General features: G+C 37.1%; 1 protein-coding gene across 3 annotated transcripts in view; it reads right to left on the bottom strand.

Annotated features, from left to right (window-relative positions):
- The window catches only part of LOC131050789 (alpha-aminoadipic semialdehyde synthase), a 293,987-nt gene that overhangs the window by 141,890 nt on the left and 127,724 nt on the right, over positions 1-24,373 (bottom strand). For all 3 annotated transcript variants that reach the window (XM_057985051.2, XM_057985052.2, XM_059216164.1), the window contains 2 exons: positions 7,589-7,685; positions 7,271-7,422 (listed from right to left, as the gene is read on the bottom strand). In XM_057985051.2, the coding sequence (XP_057841034.2) occupies positions 7,271-7,422; positions 7,589-7,685 (249 nt within the window). The remainder of the gene's footprint in view (positions 1-7,270; positions 7,423-7,588; positions 7,686-24,373) is intronic.

The following is a 24,373-nucleotide window of genomic DNA, read 5'->3' as shown; positions in this document are numbered from 1 at the left end:
TAAAATGAAAAGTTTGACGTTAAAAGCCAAATTCGGCCTTAAAAGCCATTTTGCAAACCCAAGGACAACTGACACTCTTGCCTATTTAGCTGATTTTCAGGCTTATGCTAAAACTAGTCTCCCTTGGAAGAAATCTTGAATATTTCAGATGGTGAGACTCTCTGCAAATTGACCCCTTGGCCTTGCGACTTGAATTAGCACGCACCCCAAAACTTAATGGTTGCACAACTCATGATTCAATCCTCTTATCCCAAAGGGGATCGTTGCTGACCCCCCTACGAACTCCTCAAGACTGGAGGAAACGAGTGGGCTCACTCTCCTATAGGATCATTACTTCACTACTACCTGTTGGATCTCCCAAATGGTGGATAAAAATCAAAATCCTACACCGAGCAAGACGAAGACTGGAAAAGAAACGAGGGGGACCCTGTCGGCGACAGGGAGTGTGTGCAACGCACAACAAGAACCTTGGCTCTAAAGAGAGAAATCAATCGTATAAGTATGAACAAAGGTGAATCTATCAACGCATACCTTATGATAATATCTACAATAAGGGATCAACTATCAAAACTTGGATACTAGATTGAAAGTACGAAGCTAACACTTATTGCCTTAGATGGTCTACCAAATTCTTGGGAGACATTTGTTCAAGGCATTAGTGCAAGGTCTAAATTTCCAAAGTTTGACCGGCTAAGATCAGACTGCCTTCAAGAGGAATCGAGACAGACAAAGAAGGGATTCAATCAGAAGAACGTAGATGAAGATCTCCATGTCTTGAATGCTAATTCTCACAAGAAAGGAAAGAAGAAGCACTTCAAGAAGAGGAAAAGCCACCATAGGAAGGGTTCATCCAAGAAAGATGTTTCACAAATCCAATGTTTCAGATGCGATCAATATGGGCACTATGCAGTCAGATGTCCTGATAGAACAAAGCAACAAGTATCATTTGCCAAAGTAGGAAAGTCTAAGACAGAGCATGAATCCAAGAAATATGTATTCTACTCTGCACTTTCAAACCAAGTATCAAATAAATCCAACACTTGGGTTATAGATAGTGGATCATCAAGACACATCACTGGATTCAGGGAACTCTTAGACTCCATGGTAGAAGAAATTGATGAGGAAGTGACAATTGGAGATGACTCTACACATCCAGTCAAAGGTGTTGGAACATGTATCATCAAATTGAAGTCCGGTATCTCTATTCAACTCATCAGTGTATTGTTTGTACTAGGTATCAAGAGGAACTTGGTTTCCATATCTGCACTTGAAGACAATGGATATAGGGTTACCTTCATGGTTAGTAAAGTGTTGGCATGGCCAAAGAACTCTACTATTAAGAAGGTTCAAACCATAGGTTGTAGACAAAGATATCTATATAAATTATGTACTGAGCCAAATCTTGCCCTAATTCATGAAATTGCAAACTCTAATGAAATATGGCATAGGAGATTAGGACACCTCCATTTTTCGTGCCCTATCTTCTATGGAAAACTAGTCACAAGTTTACCCAAACTCAAACAATATCATTCAGGGGCATGCAAGGGGTGTGCCTTAGGGAAAAACACAAAAGGGTCTTTCCAAAGTAGTTCTAGTAAAACAAATGATGTATTAGAATTAGTCCACTCAGATTTATGTGGACCCATGTCTGTACCTTCTTTAGGGGGTTTCCTATATTATGTAATTTTTGTTGATGACTTCTCTAGAAAGACCTGGATCTATTTCCTCAAATGTAAAGAATTTGAGGAGATCCTTAAAAGGTTTAAGGAATTCAAATTCCTTAGAGAAAAATCTTCTGGGACGAAAGTTATAACATTAAGGACAGACAATGGGAGAGAACACACATCAAATATTTTTAAAGAATTTTGTAAAAATGTTGGGATTAAGAGAGAGTTCATTGTACCCTACAACCCTCAACAAAACGGGGTTGCTGAAAGGAAAAATAGAACCATTGTAGAAGCTGCTAGGGAAATGTTACTTGATCAAAACATAGAAACATCACTTTGGGCAGAAGCCTCTAGTACTGTTGTTTACATACAGAATAGATGTCCTCACTCCCATATTGATGACAAAACTCCTGAAGAAGCTTTCACTGGTGTAAAACCAAACATCAGTCACTTGAGGATATTTCGTTGTCCTGTCTACATTCATGTGCCCAAAGAGAAAAGAAATAAGCTAGAACCTTCTGGGAGAAAAGGTATTTTTGTAGGCTATAGTGAAACCTCCAAAGCTTATAGAATATATGTGCCTGGTTAGAGACAGATTGAACTAAGCAGAGATGTAATTTTTGAGGAAGACATAGCTTTTAAAAGAGCTAGAAATTCTATTATATATATATATATATATATATAAAACATAATTAAACATTTTATTATTATTAATGAATATAATAATTATTAACAAATGATTATTTGAAATTATTAAATATTATTGTTTAATTAATATTTCATAATATTCTTTAATCATATAAATGAAATCAGAAATAAATAAAAGAATAATAATAATTAATTATGGAAGGGTGTCGTTGGAGTAATAAATCGAATTGTTTAAGTTGACGGGAGATGTTTCTTAACATCCAAGGAACGCAACTATTCAATAAGCGGAATATAAGATGGCAATTGAATCCATCCAAGCAGATATGGATTTTGGGGGAAAATACTTTAAGAAGAATAAACAAAGAAAGGAAAGGCCGACCCCTACAGTACGTGTAGCAAATGACAGGCAGAAACGTCTTTGTTCATGGTGGTATGCATAGGGATGTGTCAATACATATGCTTCAAATCCTGATAATGTTTTATGCAGAATATCAATATAGACTGCAATACGTATGACAGCCATAGTTAATATACAATGGTAGACCAGATCTAACAAACGTCTGCCTTTATAGCCAAAATTATACAAAAAAACTTATGTTTTTAGGCAGGGGAATTGGACTGTAAGGACAGGAAAATACAGGAGGAAGAAGAGGTCAGCATTCATGTTGACTGGGAACTTTACGGGTATGAATATAAGGTGGCTAATAATATCATTCAACGCAGTTTAATAATGTTAATATAATTTAACATTGCTAATACAATCAATATTATGAATACAATTTAATACAATTAAAACTAATGATACAATTTTTTAATACAACTGAAACAACAGTCATTAACAATGAATTCTAAATTCATATAAGAGACATAAGAATATAAAATAAATCTGGATGTACTATTTAATTAAGGAAACATAAAGGGGAATTAAGAGCAGATGGAAAGGGGGAAGAATGATAATGTGTCTTATGGAGAACTTAATAATAATATAATGATTATAATTACCATAATATTTTAATAAGGACTATTTAGCAGTAAAGTATATAGTATACTACAATCTAAAAATAAATAATATATATATAGAAAGAGAGATGGTAACTTGAATGAACAAGTAAATCTGAGATTAAAAATAAGATTGATTTATCAAATCAATATCAGAAAGAAGATTATGTTATCATTGATTGAATTCATGTTAAGATAGTTTTGTCTCCTAATCACCTTAGTTTAAGTCATAAGTTTGTTGAGATGGATTCATTATGGTTAAAACATGCCTAAACCTAGTAGGGGACATTACACAGATTGAAGACCTGATCGCAATTAAAGCTGGGAACAAGGAGCACGAGATCAAAACCACAGAACGCAAGACGAAGCACGGGGAAGCGCACCACCGCTGAATCAGAGTTGAAGTCCACCAGCCAGACCAAAGACAAAGAGCACACAAAATGCTACAAATATGCATTCTCAGAAAGATACATAGCTGGAGGAAATTCCAGAAAATCAATCTGAAAACTCAAGTGTTTAATGTACATGACTACCTGTGGGCCCCATCTAATGTATTCAAAGCAAGGGGACGCAGGTCAGTTGTTTCCAACTACCAGGTTAACTGAATTAATGCCAAACAGTTGTAGGTAGTTGAGAATGTGGTTGGGAGGATAACTGAGGGTTGAATGGGCATGGGTTAAAGCTACCAAGTTCTAGAAGGCAGATCAGGACTGTTGGATGCAGTCAATCCTGGCCTCTGGTTCAATTTGTTAAATCTATAAATGGCAGGATGCCTCTCATTGTAAAGGGTTAGATAGTTAGAAGTTCTGTTAGATAATTAGATTTCTAGAAATTAATAGTTAGATAGGTTTCAGTAGTTTTCAGATTAGGAGTAGCACAAAATGTTGCAGAAATTGTTGTAATAGTAGATGAAATCAATATATGGACATTGATTTGGTGTTTATCATCTTGGTTTTATTCTATTTGCATGGTTTCTTTCAGCTATTTAGAATTAGAGTTCAGTGATTTCAATGGCAAAATGTGGAAGGTATTTGATGCATTTCAAATTCATACCATTAGGGGCCTACTGATTGTAGGTCACCGTGCATGGTTAGTCTGAACCCGAACTGTGCTTAGTTCAACTACAGGTGTTTGTCTTAGGTTGCACCAAAATTGGGTGCCTAAATGAATGTCTCTGATCTGAAAATTCTTCTTCCCTTGGAGATTGCGCTGTTCTTTTCTAGTTGTGAGGGTGTCTTTGGCGAAACAAGAATCCGTTTATGGAAATCTATCTACCCGCTACACTAGTCATTCTTATCACTGTCCTTAGGATCCCTAAACCCTTCCCTTTTGCTTTTATTTCCCATTTCAAGAAACGCAGCAAACCAACTTGTTGTATATGTAAAGCCCCTTGTGCTGCCAACAAAACACATCAAACCACTGAGTTATCCCACAGTCACAAACTGACATTTGGAACCTTGAGGTTATCCCCATTGATCAACTAAAACAAAATTAGGGATCCCTTATATCAAGAGAGGATAGGATATTCAACGAGAACTTTCTAGTCTGCGTTGGCCAGATAGAGTTGTAGCAATACAATTTTAGCTAGGTCAACAGGTAGGTAAGAAGATTATTTTTATTTTCTTGTTAAGAATTATCTCTTTGATGAAATAACTAGTTAACTGAAAATGTGAATTGAGAAAAGGATGATTGTATTAGAGATTGATATAGATGCAAAATGAATTTGTTTTAAATCTATTTTCTATCTTTATTCTTTTATCTTTTCCCCTATCCAAAAATTGGAGAAAGAAGCCTTTTGTTTCATTTAAACCCTCTATTGTGTGTTGGCACTTTGGAGAAAACTTGCTTGGAGGAGGATTTGGTTACTTGTTTGGTTTTGCCTTGCCACTTTGGAAAGCTTTTTTATTGTCAAGATACTTTCATCTTTGTTTACACTTAAAGGAAAGTGTATTATGTGCATTCTTTCTTTGGAAAGAAGCAAGGGGTTGTTATTTACATTTTGGGAACAAAATGAGAGGAAGGTTGTGTTGTTGTGTGGTAACAAAATGATGTAGTTTTTTTTTTTAAATTGAGGAGAAAAGGTAATCTTGGTTGTTAAATTAGATAGCATTGGTCGAATGAACCAAATGTCTAATTGGCCTCACGGCCTTAGACATTTGTATCGTATTTATCCGTATATCTATTCTTCTATTCTGATCACATATAGATATATATTTATGCAATCATTTAAGTATTGATTTAGTAATAATTAATATTATGAATAATTCATAAACAGCCTTGTGATACTAGTTATTCATAATATTAATCATATAATAGTATTTCATTAATTAATATTATTGGTTCATGCCAAATGGCGGCATATAACTATCAGTTTGTTTAACTGATTGCATCTATTAAAAAACCGATGATATTATCAAGTATCGTTCTCTAGTTAACCAACGTCACTCCACGTAGGAATCATGACTCCTTGGGGAATCATGTCGGTTCCACAAGGAGTCGTGACTCCTTCATGGACCAACATTGCTACATATACCTGGCTGTCGATAGAAGCAAAGGAAGTAAGACGAATATACATTGCAGATCGACTTTCCATCACAGTTCATATAGAGACAGCCATGCAGATTAACTTGTATGTGAATTACGTACAGCTGTAGAGGTAATATTAGCTTGTATGTGAATTATGTACAGCCGTAGAGTTAATATTACTTGTATGAGAATTACGGTTTACACTGTAATCTGCAACTCAGATTAAAGGCAAAGTTGAAACAATAAATAAGTGCAATCAATATATAACACAGCGAACACTGATCATATATGCAATGAACCCTTTTACTACAAGAAAATTACTTTGGGTGTTGTCAATGTTGAACAGTCGATAATAATATATGCAGAAATAATATATACTGAGCATTACAATAAGGTTATGAAACTGCTGCAGCAGATCGTTTATTGTTGTTGATTAATATACATCATTTGAACTGAGGATAGTTCGAATTAGTTTATATAGTCTGCATATTGAATCATAAAGTAATTTGTAGTATAACTATCAAATAAATGACAATAAAATTTAAATATACCATATATAAATCTGGTCAAACTTAACATTGGTATATATCTTTAAAGGCCAAAAACTTGTGAATCGGTAACACTATATTGTTACTGACAGCTATATTATTACTGATAAAATCTCTCACAATAAATGTGAGGTTACATAGAAGTCCCAAAGTGGCTAAAACTAGGCAATTATCCAGCATAAGACTTTATGGTGATATGAGATTAGAATCTATGTAAAGTTTCATTACGTTGAATTGCAAATGCCTTATCCTTGACTTGAAAAATTCCAATGATAATGGTTTTCTTGGAAGTCTATATCATACCATTACTAAATTTCTAATAGGTTGGTAAAAAGAATCATGCTAATATTTGAATAAAGTTGCTATGCCAATAGTTATGGTAGCCATCATTAAACTGAAATAACTGAGATTGATTGTGATTTCATGTGGAGCATGCTACATGTCTTACCTTTGGCTAGTATAACTAATTAACCCTATGAAGAACTATTATAGTTTGAATTGTTATCTTTGAAAATTTGTTGACACGGGCTCCATGTGTGGATACAATATATTAGTCAATATAAAAGAAGCAAATTTTGTCATTCTACATCTAGTAAATGTGTAGCTCTAAACCACCATATGATTGGAGCATTATTCTAGTTGCCTCATAAATAAAAAACCCAAGAAAATAAAACTGAACATTTCTTTCCAAATCATATCATGATAACATGAATAAAATAGTAATTGGAAAAACAATCATTATACCTAGACATTAAAATTTCTAACAATTATTCAAAATGATAAAGGAAACCAAATTTATAGATTCTATCTAGCACTTCGAAAAAACAATAAAAAAAAATTCAATAAATATTGCAACAAGGAAAAATTATGTAATCAAGATACCTCATTCGTTTGATATAATCATATAATGGAGTAAGTTCTCCTTTGTGAGCTATACAAGCCCTCCTTATTGGAGGCAATAAATCTTTAGGGCTTTTTGAAGAAGCCATGTCCCCAATAAATTGGCAAAGAACATCACCAAAATGCTTGGTTGCCTTCAGCAAGAGACAACAATTCATGTTGGTATTCCAAATGGTATAACAAACCATCAAATAACCATTTTTTATTAGTTTGTCATTATCTAGTACACATGATCTTTCACATGAAAATATTACGAAAGATGAAATATGAAGTAACCTCTTAGTCAAAATTTATCACTACCTCTTTTGCAAGCTCTGTAGGAAGGATGTCAACTGCCAAAAATATAACTCCATCCCCATGCATGTCTTCATGATAGGAACCGTTTATTGGATCATATCTGCAATAGGAATTCAATTAACTCTTACTATCTTAAAATAAAGTCACGGGCTCACAATCACAGCAATACATAAGCTTATGACTCTTTAAGATGCTATGAAAATTAGTCTAGGGAAATGACATACATGATACAAAAATCCATTTGTTCCCCTCAAACATGTTCACTACATAAATTAACATAACGCACAAAGATTTGCAAACGACAATAAAGGTTCTCAAAGAGACACTAATGCCCACAAATGTTTTATAGGATTCTCAAGGAGAAATAGAAAGGGTTAATTGTAGAAATATCCAAAGGGATAGATGGGAAACCATTGCTAAGATGCTTAAATTCCTACAAGAGGGTCTTTCTTACAGAAATGCATGCTATAATATAAGTATAGGTAATTATGATTATGATGTTGTGAAGAGCATAAATTTTTGTTTCAAACTTGGTCATTATCATCACAAGTTACCATTTATTTTCTTGAGATTGCAATTAAAACACTTACTAGCTGCATCAGGTAGAAAAGAACCAACATGATAAGGAATTGATTTTCTTATTTAAAAGAAAACAATTTGGGCTCAATGTGTTTAGGAAGGTTTTTAATGCATCAAAGTATATTAAACTAATTAAGCCCAACAATTTTCAGTAAGTAGCATATTCTGAGATTATTGAACTTGTGATGCCTTCCACACACTCCCAGTCTCCGACAGGGACCCCCCTCCCTTTTGCCCACTTCGTCGGAATCCTAAGGCAATTTTGTCCTTCTAAGAGAGAAAGAGAGAGCTTGGAGCTAAAGCATGATAAGAACAAGGTGAGTGCACACCTATGCATCTGAATCTAAGAATCAAACCTCACCATATGAAGAAGAGCCTTCAAAGACCAAACTTCTAATTGACTAGTCAAAACTTTGATTCTTGCAAGCAATTTGAATTAGGCTTTATTTCCAAAAAGATTCCCAGTGCCTAACTTTACACCAAAGTTTTCACGGAAGCAATGAAAAGTTAAGTCTTTAGTAAAGGTAGCCCCAAATTTGGTATTTTCACATAATGTGAATAATACTAATTCCGAAAACTTTTCCAAATTCCTAAGTTTACCCTGAATTTTGCAAAGGTACCCTCAAAGGCTTAAGTTTTAGCAAATTGTTTAAAGGATCGGTGAAAACTTTGGTACTTCCCATCCAAAATACAATAAGCGTATTCCCTTTCTTCTTCCTAAGTCTTAGGTTTCAGCTGAACTTTTTAGTTTTCTTTAAAAGATCAAGTATCAAGTGAAAGAGGTCCAAATTTTGGTGTTTGCAATCATAAATGAAATAAGTCATGTTTGTAAAAGTCTTCCCTTAGCCGAACTATATACCGAATTTATCATGGCAAGTCTTAAAAGATCGGATTTAAAGGTTGAAGTTTAAGTAGCATTTTAAAACATAAAACTTCAAAGTCATCCTTGGCATCAAAATATTGAAAAGCGCCTATTCCCAAAGTTCTTCCAAACGTTGAAGTTCATACTGAACTTCATTTTAAGACATTAAAGGTCAAATTGTAAGGTGCGAAACTGAAAAGTTCGGTCTTTGCAAATGAAAAGGGCTTAAGGCGTTAATCCCAAAATGGTTCCTTTCACTGAACTTACACCAAAAATCCTTTCAAGCTTAATTTTAAAGCCATGTTTTAAAAGGCGAACTTCAACTTTGGCGTTAGCAAATAAAATGAGCTTATTGCTAAAACTTCTCACCACCGAAGGCTCCTTTCATAAAAGCAATTCAAACCCAAAGAATAGTGCCAAAACAAAATAAAATTGTTGCAAAGACAAAAAAATGATTCTGAACAAATCGCATAGAAGAAAAAAACAATTAAGGAGAAATCGCATGAGAAAAAAATCGATTTAAAGAGGAATCGCACTGAGAGGTAAATAATTGCAAGCCAGGAAGGATCACGTGAAGCTAGGTGATCTGCAACAAATCACATAGGTGCAAGAATAGTTGAAGGGTGCCAAAAAAAGAATCATTGCAGAGTGAAAACAAATAGTAAAGAGATCTTATCGCCTAAGAAAAGCATGAAAGAAATCCTTGCAGCCAAATCAAGCCAACGAAGTAGAGGCGTTGTAGAGAGAAATGCACCTAGGAAGAAAACCGATTCAAAGAAGAAATTGTGTGGGAAAAGGAATCACCAAGCAAACAGAAATGCATCATGAGGGATTTTTTCCAAGTTATTTTTTTGTCTCACCCCATATTTAATCCTGGAAGGATCCATCGTAATTTGCGTCCATTTCCACAGGATAAATGCCTCCTAAGGAAGCTAGGTAAGCTGACCTCACATTTAATCCTGGAAGAATCCATCGCAATTTGCGTCCATGTGCGTAGGGTAAATGCCTCCTAAGGCAGCCAACACTTCCAAGGCACCTGAGACACCAAGTACATCCAAGACATCGAAAATAGAAAATCACCGCAAACTAGACAAGATGAAATATGAATATCAAGGAGTACTGTGGGAGAGGATGTATGGCCCAAACCCAACCTAGAGGGCACAAATGATGGTCCAGAGCGGCATAGCATAAGCTACTAGTTTCCCACAGGCCATTCAAAATTATGAATTAATTGTGGGGTGTGCTAGGCACTATATACCCACTTCAAGGCTGGTTTTTGTCAATGAGATGACCATAGTAGATTTCACACCCCTAGCCATCACGGAGGCTTTTGGCATTCCAATTGTTGAGGATATGATAGTTGTGCATATGGAGGAGGCCCAAGGATTGTTTGATCAAAACCAGCCAAATGCAGGAACAAGATGAATGATAACTGGGATAGAGAAAGGAGGCCTCACCACACCAAGATACCCAAGAAGATCTATAGAAGTGAGTTTAATGAGGAATTTCAAGATATGGTCGCCCTCCTCAACCGGGTCATGGGATTACCACACTCGAAACATGTTTGAGGAGTGGATGTTTTATTATGTAGAAGAAGTCTTTGGAGGCAAACTCATGACAAATTGAGCCCAGATCATAAGTGACAACATCCACGGGTAGCTGGTGCACTTAGCAAACAAGAAGACATTCACCATGTCCTCCTATGTGGTATACATGTTGGATCAGCACACCAGACATATTGGGCTGATCTGCCTTGGTGAAATTGGAAATGGGGAAAGGTAGATCAAGGTCCATGAGTGTTTACCCCAACCACACTTTCATAACATCGGCCAAAGGGAGAGAAATAACGTAGCTTATGCACTAGGCCAGTATGAGAGGGTAAATGATGCCTTCACCATGTGAATTGTCTAAATAATGCAAAAAGGATTGTAGCAAAGGTTGTCCAAGTAGGCAATAGCACTAGTGAAAACGATACGGAACTTGGTTTATACAGTTTCCCAGGTTCTCTTATTTGAGAATTTTTGGATTTGAAGACTCTTTGTATAGGCTCCCCAAGTACCCTACGGATAAATTAGTCCTCCTAGAGGTAACAAGACAAGTGACCGCAACAAGAAGGGTGTTGAGAGAGAACAAGGTCACGAGGGTATCATTTCCAATGGAAATTGGGGATAGAAACGTTTATGCAAACTACTACCCAAGCGGATAAATAAACAGAGGAACTAGCATCTGTAATGTCCCCTTCTCACTGATGTTCTTTCAGAGGTCCATTAGCCTATTCCTGAGACCCGTAGGCTAGGTGGAATGAGTAATCAGGGTCTAGCATCGATGAAACAAAGACTTACTATTTTTAGTAAGTCAGGGGATGACCGTTCTGGTGCCATTGTCCGACCGAACACTCCTTGCTTTGCCTCTGGACGCGATGATCATATTTTTCTGAGCATTAATTCTTGACTTACTATTTTTAGTAAGTGGCTGGGTGGCACATTTCTATTTTTGGCAGTAGTCAGGGGTTTGAATTCTGCAGCAGTTTGTGGTCGTCTGGGTTCAGTTTCATCTTGGAGGTGATAATAATCAGTGCGGGAGATATTTGCAACATAATTAAATATTATTTCCTTTCCTAAGGTTAATATTTAATTAATCTATTTATTGGCTGCTGGTTTATTAAATTTGGGATTAATGCCTGTTTAATCCTAAGTTTGGGCGAAATTCAATTATTTTATGGGATGTGAAAGGTTTTTTTAAAAGGGATATTATTTCACTTTACATCGCCATTTTGTGCCTAAGTGTCCAACGTGGGTCCTCCCCTCTCTTGGGCGTGACTTTTGACTTAGGGAGTTGGGCGCTACTCTTGGGTCCACATGAAAGTGGAATGAAATTCAAATGCAAGCGTGGAATTTGGAGGGATGTCATTTGGATTTGAAGAATGAAGTTATAAATATGAGGCTTGGGTTCCCATTTGCACTATCTTGAAAATCTGTAATGTTATGCTGCCGGATTGGCGACAGAACTTGAGGCTTCGAAGTGCGTCTCCCTAGTGCTACCCGGTTTCGTACTTGAAATACAGTACCTAGTTGTGCCTTGTATTCTCCTATCGCTTTCAGAGCTTTGCCATAGACATCTTGGTGTTGCAACGATTCTGGACTTGCTGGTTTTGCCTGTGGCTGAAACCCATTTTTGCTCACATCTCTCTGTTGGAGTGTCTGATAGTTATGGGTATTATTCCTATCTTCCTTCCCAGCACTGGCAAATAAGTTTGTAAGTTTTTAGCACATTTGTTTGAGTATTGATTTAATTATGCAAAATCGAAATTCCTAGTCTAGGCGTGGGTTTTTTGGGTTGCATTGGGATGCGTGCAAAATAAAAAGAGGGTTGTTTGGGGTGTGGCTGTGATTGGTTGTCATTGTATTGGATGTATGGTGGGATTGGGCTTGATTTGAGTCAATTCGGGTAAGAATTGAGTGAGTTATGAGTATTTTCATGTTTTCATGGGCTGCTGGAACTGTACTTTCAGCCTGCAGAGCAGTGTAACAGAAAATTACAGTATTGTGTAGAAATCTGCAGTTAATCTTCTCATCTCATCTCCATATTGTAAGGATTGTTTCAGTAGTACTGAGCATCCCATTCTATCTGCTTATTTTGTAATTCCCACTGCATAAGTGGAAGAGGCTGGCTTGCCGCCTTCTCAGTTTTGTAATTCAGTTTTCTTTGATAAATAGTCCTCCCGCTGAAATATGCGGTAGAGTGATGTTTTAATGTAATGTCCTCCCGCTGAATAAGTGGTCGAGTGATAAAGTTCAATGTTTTGGTCCTCCCGCTGAAATATGCGGTAGAGTGATTGTTAATGTAATGTCCTCCCGCCGAAATACGCGGTAGAGTGATTGAACTTCTATTTCTTGTAATAGTTCCCTTGGTCGGTTTACCGCCAAGAAGTTTAGTTTCTATCCTGCTGGATAAGCAGAAGGGGATGGCTCGCCGCCCATGCAGTTGTAATGTTCAGTTTGTTTATTGATGCTGACGATCCTCGAAACACCGTATGCTCTCACCCTCCCAGTCTGGGCTCTCGGTGAACAAAAGGTGTAAGGGTTCCCTTTAGTTGTTTTGCTTATTACTCTAACCTTAACGGGTAATTGTTGTGGATGAATTGCTATTGGCCTGAAAAAACAAAAAAAAAATTAGTGGGATATTACAGCATCATATGGTCTACGGGAGCAAACTAGCAGGAAAAGCTATGAGTAGGACAAAAAGCCTATAGGAGGCATTACAAGCACAAGGTTGACATAGAAGACTATTGGGCCTGCTACAACAATGATTTTGAGGTCTGAAGGAGGGAATGTCCTCAGCTAAGCCTAAACCAAATAAGAATAAATGAGTAGGCCTGAGTGACTAATCAGATGGACGATGATAGAGATTTTCTATAGCATCCCATATATGTTTCTGTCAAGGATCGATTTCCAACCTTAATTGATTGATTGCAAGATCCAATCACTAGCTTAGAGGTGATAATGAGGGGGCCGAAAAGATACACTAACGCTTGGATACACCAACAAACTTAAGAATTAATGTGTGAAGGTGTGAAGTTTACATATAACCTGATGGGAGGCCTTGAATCACAATCCTTCAAGAGTGATGAGGAAGCGCAAGCCATAGCCCAAGAGGATGAAGAAAATGAAGGTAGCAAAGAAGAGCCTCCAAAGAAAAAAGAAAAAAAAGCTCGTCAAAGAGAAAAAGGAAGCTAGGAAGTCTAGGAGGAAGAATAAATCATCACCTGAGGGTCCTAGTCATAAGAAGTTGAAAATAAGGTGGCCTTCGACTACAACTACCTCCCAAGAGGATTCCACTGTTGCAAGAAATACAACTGATATAGAACGCATGCTTACTCCTATGCTACAACTGGAGGTAGTCTTTGTAGAGGCAACCAATCCAAAAAAGATCGATTTCCAACAACAAGAAATACAAATCATTGACCTAGAGGACCCTGCTAATGAATCTGAGAAAGGGGAAATCCTACCTGTGGGGTCAGATATTATAGAAGAGGACACAGATAGAGGCATAAAGTAGTAGGAAACAAAAGTGCATCAAGAGTTGTTGATGAAGTTGGTGAGAGCTCAATTGGAGGGAAGGAACAAGATACTGCTAAAAATCAACCTCCCCTTATGGATAAACATGAGAATGTAGACACCAAATCAACTGTAGTTTCTGAAGCATAGGGGAAAGAGATCATAGCCACCTCCATCCAATCCACACCTCATGTATGGTTACAGACTGTTGTGACGTTTTCACACATTGCCCCATTGCAAATGGGGACCCCTGCTTTTTGCTTTCTAGGGTTTGTTTTCTAGGTTTTTTTTTAGGGTTTTGTCAGTTGGCCTTTGCATTTTGAGTGCTGTTGGGGAGATCAATAGGATAGCAAGTCCGGCTTGAGTGATATCCTGATCCTGAAATTTGGCTAAGTCTGAAAGTCCTGATCCTGAAATTTGACTAAGTCTGGAAACTGAAAAACCTCAAAAAACTTAAGTCTGGAAACTGAAAAACCTCAAAAAACTAGATTTTGCAATATAACTCCTGGAGGTCTGAAACCACTCTCAAAAAACCACTCTTATACTTAAATGTTATATTCCATAAAAATTATCCTGATAGAGAGTTCAAAAAGTCAAAAGGCGCTCTTGTCCCTCTCCAAGGGTCCAAAGCGAAAAGTGCTCCCGTCCCTCTCCAAGGGTCCAAAGCGAAAAGCGCTTCCGTCCCTCTCCAAGGGTCCAGAGCGAAAAGCGCTCCCGTCCCTCTCCAAGGGACCAAGGCGAAGTGCTCCCGTCCCTCACTGAAGGACAAAGGCGAAAAGACTTATTGGAGCCATTCCTGACCTTGTTTGGTCAAATTCAAACATCAAAGGCATGGTGAAGGACGAAATGAACATGATAGAACATCCAGACTTGATCAAAGACAATGAAATGATGGAGTTTTTGTCTAGAAAGGTAAAAGCGCTCCTGTCCCTCACTGAAGGACCAAAGCACTTTTCTTTATATGCACAATTTTAGACCTTTCTTAGACATTAACTTCTATTCATAGCATGAAGTAAGATGAAATCTTCCCTAGCAAAGGAATTTCGAGGTGGAAAGTGAGACAATTTGGCTTAGAGCGCAAAAAGTGCTCCCGTCCCTCACTGAAGGACCGTGCCACTTTTTTCAAATTTGCACTATCTTTGCAAGGTTAAGGTGATTTTATGATTTGAAGAGGTTAAGGGAAGCATGTTTTGTCCATTGAATATAATTTAAGCAGTCTACAAAGGAGAAAATCAACCCAAATGACAAAAAGTGCTCCTGTCCCTCACTGAAGGACCGTGCCACTTTTTCAAGTTTCTCTTCTTTGTTTGATATTTTATGGCAAAACTTGGCTCGGATAGGAGGGAGAAAGGATGTTTTATGCATTAGATGCAATCGAAAGTTTAAAAGACAAAGAAGTATGCCAAGAAGTCAAAAAGTGCTCCCATCCCTCACTGAAGGACCGTGCCACTTTTTCAAGTTTCTCCTATTTGTTTATATTTTATGGCAAAACTTGACTTGGATAGGAGGGAGAAATGATGTTTTATGCCTTGGACGCAATTGAGAGGTTTAAAGAACAAAAAATTATGCCAAGATGTAAAAAGTGCTCCCGTCCCTCACTGAAGGACCAGAGTGCTTTTCTAAAAATACAAATTTCTTGCAAAGGCAAGGCAAGTTGCGTGATTGAAATGAATGAAAGAAGGCAAGATTCATCCATTGAAGATAATTTCGAAGGCTAGCAAAGGACAGATAAGCTTGTAATTGCAAAAGTGCTCCTGTCCCTCACTGAAGGACCATGCCACTTTTTCAAAAGTGCTCCTGTCCCTCACCAAGGGACCAGAGCACTTAACATGTTATCTTGCTTTTCTCACCAATTTTGGACGAATTGAGGCTAAGGCGCAAGTTTGAAAAGGTGTTTAAAATGCCTTGAAGTGGAATTGAGATGCGAGAGTTGCAAATTTTGACAACAACTAGCAAAAGTGCTCTCGTCCCTCACCAAGGGACTAGAGTGCTTTTTCCAAATATGACCATTTACCTTGCATTTTGAAATGATATTTTTATTACCAAGGCTCAAGATGGTGTGAAATGTGATATTCTACGCCTTGAGGGTAAATTGAAGATTAATATGATCAAGAATTCATGCAATGGACTCAAAGTGCTCCCGTCCCTCACTGAAGGACCGTGCCACTTTTTTTTGAAAACAACAAATTCCCTCCGAGATTATGCTAAGGCAACGTTGTATGAGATGGGAAGAATCTTCTAAAACATGGTGAACAAAGGTTTGACTCCAAAAAATTGAGAATCCTAGCCTAAAAATGAAAAAGTGCTCCTGTCCCTCTCCAAGGGACCAGAGCGCTTAACATGTGCATTCTTTATTTTGCAATATCCCAACGATTAACATCCTCCAAATCGCATGAAATGCCAAAATCATCAACTTCGAAATATTTGAAAAAAGAATTGGCATTTAATAAAAGCGCATAGCATTTAATAAATAATTTTAAGCCTTAGAAAATTGATTTTTTTTATTATTATTAAGGCATTTAAAATTAATTTTTTATTAAATTAAAATTGAAAATGGAGCGCTTGAGGTTTATTTTCATTCATTTTATCAAGTCGGCCTATGGGGAAATGAAATGGTGAGCGCTCTATATATTTGGGGCATGTTTGTTCATTATTCAAATCATTCACTCATTATTTCAAAGTGCGATTTGGAGAGCAAAGAAGAAGTGCGAAATCTGGTCTAGTTGGAGCAAATTATCCCAAGTGTTAGAGGCTTAAGGAAGTGGAATTGATGCTTGAGAAGACTAAAGGAGGCACATTTTGCTAAAGGAAGAGCTTTGATCTACACTTTACCTAGCAAAATTCATCTATTTTTACATCATTTCTTAGAGTTAATTCTCAAGAGGAGGTATGGCAAAATCATCTTGACACCCTTATTCAAGGTTTGATTTTTTTAGACATTTTTTAGAAAAGTCTAAGTATTGCATGGTTAATTAGGAAATGATAACTCAAGATTTATCATGAAGTTTCCTAATTAAAATCTTGAATCTTCCTTTTAAAGTTTAATTTTTAGATTTCAAGATATATTACTAATTTTGAAATGTTGTGTAGGTATCAAGATGGCAACTCCAAAGCCCGGAGGATCTACAAGTCGGCAGGTTCTCATCAAGGACGATCAAGCAAGGAGAAGGGCGACTTCCTCCAGTCTAGCATAGTCGAGGATGACCTTCTTCATTCCAGCATCATCAAGATAAGGGCGACCTCTTCCAATCCAGCATTCCAAGGCGAGGTACATCATCATCCTGCAAATCAAGGACACAAGAAGTCAGAGCAAAGGGTTCGTTGAAGAAGCAGATAGTTCCAGATGAATTAATTAAAGCTATCTTCTCAACAACATCAAGTTGAATATCTACCAAGTTACAAGTGTCAGATGAGGTGGCATCCTAGTCATCACTTCTCTAGTCAATGTGGTCCACCTCAGCATGTCCAGATTCAATGTACCTAACTCATGGAAGGTGGCACAAACTCCGATGTACCTACCCCAGCTATCCATTGGTGGAATTTTCTAGAGATGACATGTGTCCAAGCAATACAATTTTATCATTGGTCAAGCATTAAATGTTATGTAATGGTTGTAACAAACCCTAATTAGGGTTTTCATTGTAAAATCTTGGCCATTGATCTCGAATTGATCTAAGCCATCGAATTGTATTGAGGGCACTATATAAGCCCTGGCATTTCATTTTGTAAAGGCAATTAGAATAGAGCTGGAAGCAATTAGAAGACAGATAGAGAGTAGTTAGAAGGTGATTAGCTAGTTGATAGAATAGCAATTAGAGTAGAATAGGAGGACAAGGCAAGAAATTGTTGCCATTGATCGTAAACAAACTCCATTTTCATTGAAGTAATGGTGAAGTGTGTCGTTTCTTGCAATATGCATGGTTTCTTGTTGAGTCTTCAATCCTAGATGGTAGATGATTAGATGAATGGAAGAAATGTGCTTGATTGATGGTGAAATTTGTATATCCATACTAATAGCAGTTTGTTGATTGCAAACTTGCCTTGCGTAGTCAACTAGAATCGTTCAGCTTAAGCTCAACTTCAATTTGTCACTTCTTCATTGATATGCATCAACCTGATGGTGTCTATGCCTGTAGTGATGATTTGAACATCATAAAGCTTTCCTTCGAAGATCGCACTAGCCTTGTGGAGATGGTCCTGCGATGTCAAAACAAGACCTAGTTAGAATTTCATCAAAGATCATTCATTGCTCCTACATTCTTAGTATTAGGATTAGATTCTTTCCTCACCCTCATCTTTTTTCCTTTTTTCAAATCTAAGGCAGTAAAATCCTGTGTTCCAGCAGTATTCAAAGGCAAATCAGAAGTTCAGTCATCAAATGTAAGTCCCCTTGTGATTCCAGCAAATCACATCATACCACAGAGAGCTTATCCACACGTAGAGACCCTACATCAAAGAACCTTGGAGTCATCCTGATTGATCCTTTTTCGTGACATCTTCAGCAATCAGAGGCTTTATTCAAGAGAGGATAAGGTACCCTTGGGTATTTTATTCTATGTTCGATAGTGTACAAAATACACGTCAACACAAACCTGAATAGAAAAGAAAGCATCAACGAGAACAACATTTCTAAGTCTTGACAACTTATTTGCAAGAGTAGGACAGCCCAAAAGCAAGGAAAGAAAGAAGCCCAGAACCTACTCACAAATAACTAGAGATGCAAAGAAAAATCAGGTTGTGCATGTTGTTATTCCACCGTCAGATAAATCAGCCGAAGAGGTGACCCCTGAGGATTACGAAATTTTATCAGTGGACATGGGGAAGGTGACAAAGAAGCAAGAGGTTGAGGAGTTATGGGACTCTTCTGAGGAAATACTAAGAAGGTTGAAGAAAGAAATGGAAGAGAAAAAAATGTATAAGGCCCAAGTTGAACAGGCTAAAAGGTACATTGATCATTTTCTAAGACCACTGTAGGAGGTAGAGGAATCTTATGTCCCTCCCGCAACACTTGCACAAAAGACAATAGCTGAATTTGAAGAAATGAGAACTTGTGCTAAAATAACAAGGGCATGGTTCGAGAAGCTAACTAAAAGAGGAAACAATATGCTCAAGGAATTGATGACCCTTCAACAAGGATGGGATCGAAATATCCAATCCATTGAGAGACGCAGGGATTGATTTCACAATTTCTATAAATCAACTCAAGTGTTACACTTCCCCTTCTAATTGCTTTGGTGTGGACCTCCCCTAAGATTCCCACCCCCCATCGCATTATAGAGCCACATGACTTCAAAACCATCAAAGGATGGTATTGAGATTTAACATTTAAAAGAGACACTATGATCGCTATTGATAAAGGATGGGAGGATTGTGAAGATGCCATTGAGTCCCTTAGAGAAAGTTGTGCTGATGTAATATTCCTCTTAATTTTTTATTTTTTTTTACAAGAAAACACCATAACCCGCTAAGGTTAGAGAAATAATCCAAACTGCTGAAAGGGAACCCTTCCACCTTTTGTTCACCGAGAGCCCAATCTGGGAGGGTGAGAGCATACGGTGTTCCGGGGATCGTTAGCACCATAAATCAAACTGAAATTACAATGCACGGGCAGCAAGCCAAACCGTTCTGCTTATCCAGCAGGATAGAAACTGAACTCTTGGCGGTAAACCAGCCAACGGAAATAACAAGAAACTAAAACTCAATCACTCTACCGCGTATTTTAGTGGGAGGACATTACATTAAACTATCACTCTACCGCATATTTCAGCGGGAGGACAATTGCATAAAAATTATCACTCGACCACTTATTCAGTGGGACGACTGAGTACATAAACTAAATTACAAAGCAAGAAGGCGGCTAAGCCAACCTCTTCCACTTATGTAGTGGGAATTACAAATAAGAACAACAAGAATGATTGATCAGTACTACTGAAACAATCTTACAAAATAGAGATATGAGATAAGATAAGAAGCTTAATGCTGATCTCAAACAACCACTATCAAAATCACACCACACTTGAACGCTACTGCTGTTCTAATTCTACAAGCTAGAAAACACACTATCCAGCCACTACCGGAAACACCAAAACACTCATAACTTTCTCAAAACTAACCAGAATCACACCAAATAAAATGCAATTGACTAATATAACATAGGCAACCAATCCAATACCTCAAACTCGCAACTTGTAAGCCCCGAATGTGTTCCACGCATCCCAAGGTAAGTCTGAAAATGGCGCTACAGCAGAAAACTTCGATTTGCAACCAAAAATTGTGATGACCACCAAAAGCCACGCCAAGATAGGAGAATGATTGTCTTCCCAATATGCTTCCAAAGAGCCGATACCCAAAACGATGCAATCACTTGGTCAAGAGGTATGAGCAAAAATATGGTTTCAGCAACTCTGCGACCAGCAACAAGGAAACACTCCAAAATCCACACCAAACTTTCCACAAACTGCAGAACACTCACAAACAGCACTGGAATTGCAGGAACACATCTAGGTACTATCTTCCAAGTACGAAATTGAGACTTAGCTAGAAAGCCACACTTCGAAGCTCAGATTTTTAATTGCCAAACTGGCAGCGTAACAATGCAATTTCATAAGATATCCAAAAAGAGAGCCCAAGGCTCTTATTTATAACTTCTTGCTCCACCAAATTCAAATGCAAATGCACGCAAATTCGTCCAAATTACATGTCCTCCAATGCACCCAACACATTTAAATTTAATTAAACATGTCCCTTCAAAATGGTGTCCACTTATTTCCAACTCCCTAGGCAAAGTTCGAACTTTTGCTAGGTGAACAACTTGCAATATTAAAACAACATGAACATGACATATTTAATCATTTTCAATGCCACCTGACTAAGGGAAATAATGATATTAGTAGCATATATTTATCCTTTTCCCTAAGTCACCCAAAACATGATTAATCAATAATAAAATAATAAAATATCAAACCTTAGGATAAGGATTTAATATTTAATTAAATAACTTATAACTCCAACGCTGATTAATACCAAAAATCAAGGGTGAAGTTGTGCGATGAAGACCACTGAACTGTGCTGAGTCAAAACCCTGTCCGAGACTACTAAAAATAGAAATGCTCAACACAACCACTTACTAAAAATAGGAATTCAAGAAATACTGCTCCGAAAAACATAATCTTCGCACCCAGAGAAAGAGCTTGGAAAGCTCAGTAGAACTGCATCAACCAAACAGCCAAACCCTAACTTACTAAAAATAGTAAGTCCTGACTTCACCAAAGAATCAAATGCATGTTAAGCCACCCTGGAGCTCATGGAAAACCCAGAAGGAAACCATAAGCAGAACTGAAGAATTTCCTCCTGACAAACCCTAGAAAGCTTGTGCAGAACTCCACAAAATTTGGAAACCCTAATTCTCCTTTCCAAATAGCCTACAAGTCTTTGGAATAGGCCAATGGACCACTGAATGCACATCACTAAGAAGGGGACATTACAGCTGACCTCTTGCTGAATATGATTGGCAATACGAATCCCAAAATGAACATTGACATGCTAAGAATTCTCTGAAAGAGTAAGCTACAAAATGACCGGACCCCATTTTCCAAGGGTGATATGGAAACTGTCAGTATACTGTGTGTTGTAATGCACACATACGACACTGAGAAAGAGGGTTGGAGCTAACAGATAAGGGCGATAGACAAACAAATTGAGACTAATCAATATAGGTTCAGTAGCACCCCTGTGCCTCCTGATCAAGAGATAAGGTGTAATGTCCCCCCTTTTGGTGTTTACCTAATTTGGTCTGGAGGCAATAATTCCAACTTAACGTGAGAACTGTAAACTATTAATAAATATAATTCTATCAAAACTGAAGATATTTAATACAATAGTTAACTTAAAATCCTAAGACTAATTCGTAGGATAGAACTTATCTTGATAGCTTTCCCTAATTTGACAATGGATTTATGTTGATGATCTTCTTCAATCCTTTAATGAGGAGGGTTGATTGTTGTTACCGATTTGACTATAGATGCTTGCAATAATGGTGGTGCTATTCTGGATGCAAATCCTTTTAACATGCAGCCTCTTATGCCACTAGCAAATAATGCTCATGAGAGCCGATCTGCTAAGATTACAAGTAGAAGACCAAAACCACAATTCGATGCTTCCATGTAATGAATTTGTTCCTTATTAAATATCTTGTGAGATTGAATGGATGCAACCCTTGCTTGGGAAGGGACACATCCTTGTCTTAATCGCAGCTTGCAAGATAATATTTATTATTGTCTTTTAGACAAAATCACACCCCTTAATTCAAATCTGATCATACCTCTTCATGAATGAATCTCTGTTTTGTTAATGTTTGTGCCTTTCCATGATTTCTGTTTGTATTATTGTTTTGCCCAATGAATCATGGCATTGAAGATAATGAATCTCTGACACCTTTTAATAAATCACTATTTGATGCTTGGATCACTTACTTGCACTATTTCCCTAATGAATCAATCCTTAGAATCTGACTTAATCATTCTTATTAATGACTTAATCATTCAAGCCAAGGCACCTTCAGATTGCTCGATCTTTCACATCTGTAATCTGATCAGATCTTTTGATCAAGTCGCTGCTTTAGTATATGTATAGACTTAACAATATCAGCGCTGTTCTTTCGCCTTAATCCCTTGACCTGATAAGAAGTCAATAGTGTTATCAAGGAAGTCTTTTCTAAACTTCTAAGACCTTTGTGCCTTCATATTAAGTGCCTCGCTGTAATGTCTCCTTTGTTAAATTTTCTGCTTCATGCGTATGTTCACTTCATGTTGTGAATTGCTTCTCTTACTTGCTGACCAAAGTGTATCCCTTAGTATACTTCGATGCCTTTCTTGAATGAATCGAACTCCTAATACTTTAAACGGTGGAAGGGTTGCTTTCTAAAGACACGTCTTATGTCCTTCTACCATTGTATCTCCTCATGATATGTAATCGCACTTTTCACTAATTAATGCATATTTATGTCAAGCACTGCTAATAAGATGCCTAACTGTTATCTTGCTTGAACACTTCATTACTTCGAAATTTAGAATCACTATTCCATAAGTAATCTTCTGATTAATAGGTCACTGATTATAAGCAATACTAATCGGTTGATTAGAAATGTCAATTTAATATAACTTCTGAGGTAAATCGCTGATGCTGAGACTTTAATATCTCCACTTCCCTTGATCACATTCTTCTTAGCAATCGCTGTCTTCCTTTCACATTTATTAACTAATGAATTGTTTATGGTCTAACCACATATAGGCATTGACTTTCTTATATTCTTTCTTGCCTTCATGGTTTGTTGCATACCACCAAGAACAAGAATGTTAATCCCTGTAACTTAACAACAGTTCTGATCTGATCTGATCCATCAACCTTCCCTTGGATGCTTTTGATTCCTTTCCTTTATATCTCTCCATGTGAGGGAGAGGTCACACCTCTTCATCATGTATGCCCTTTGGCAAGAGAACACCCTTTTACCATTAGCACCCTTTAAAAGAGTGCAACTCGTCAATATTTCTGCCCTTTGAAAGGGACACAACCTTTCACAATCAGATCTGCACTTCTTATTTAAATCAGATCTGCACTTCTGATTCCCTAATTATCCCTCTTCAAATGAGTTCTCTTCTCCCTTTTATACATCATATTTGTGGGAGATTTGGGCTGAAATAAAGATAAAAACACAAAGCCCAAAGTTAGTTATTTCTTCAACCAGAAAGTTACCTTTTTGTGTCTTGAACCCCGTGCACTTTTACTTTTAGAGGGGATTAATTACAGGTAGTTGCAAGTTAGTTAGGATGCGATATGAATCCTTAAATGGGTTTGGTGCATTTTTTTGAGGATGAATTTGAACCATTGAATGAATTAAATCCTGGCCATTCATCTAGTTCCTAGAATCTATAAAAGGGAGCACGCTCTCTCTCATTTTTGTAAGAAGTTTCAAAATTGTTGCAGAAACTCTGTTGAAATTAATATATAAACAAAAATCACAAAATAAAAGCATACTTCTTTGGAGCCCTTCATTTTCCCCTTTCTTCTATTCAAATATGTTGTGAAGGATGAAGAGATATAGATAAAATGTGCATCTTTAATAATCATTAATTTTGAAATAGACTTACTAAACACTTCCTTACTCATGCATGACATTATATATTATATACATGTCATCTTTTCTCACCTTGATGGATCATATTCAAAAAAACTTGGTATATAATGCATGTCATTATGAATTTAAGCCTTTCATCAATTTCACAATCTGTCCCA

Source organism: Cryptomeria japonica, chromosome 2 (genome assembly GCF_030272615.1).
Source record: "Cryptomeria japonica chromosome 2, Sugi_1.0, whole genome shotgun sequence".
In the NCBI taxonomy this organism is placed as follows: Eukaryota; Viridiplantae; Streptophyta; class Pinopsida; order Cupressales; family Cupressaceae; genus Cryptomeria; species Cryptomeria japonica.
The sequence above is the reverse complement of the archived record's forward strand: the minus strand, read 5'-3'. Positions and strand labels throughout refer to the sequence as shown.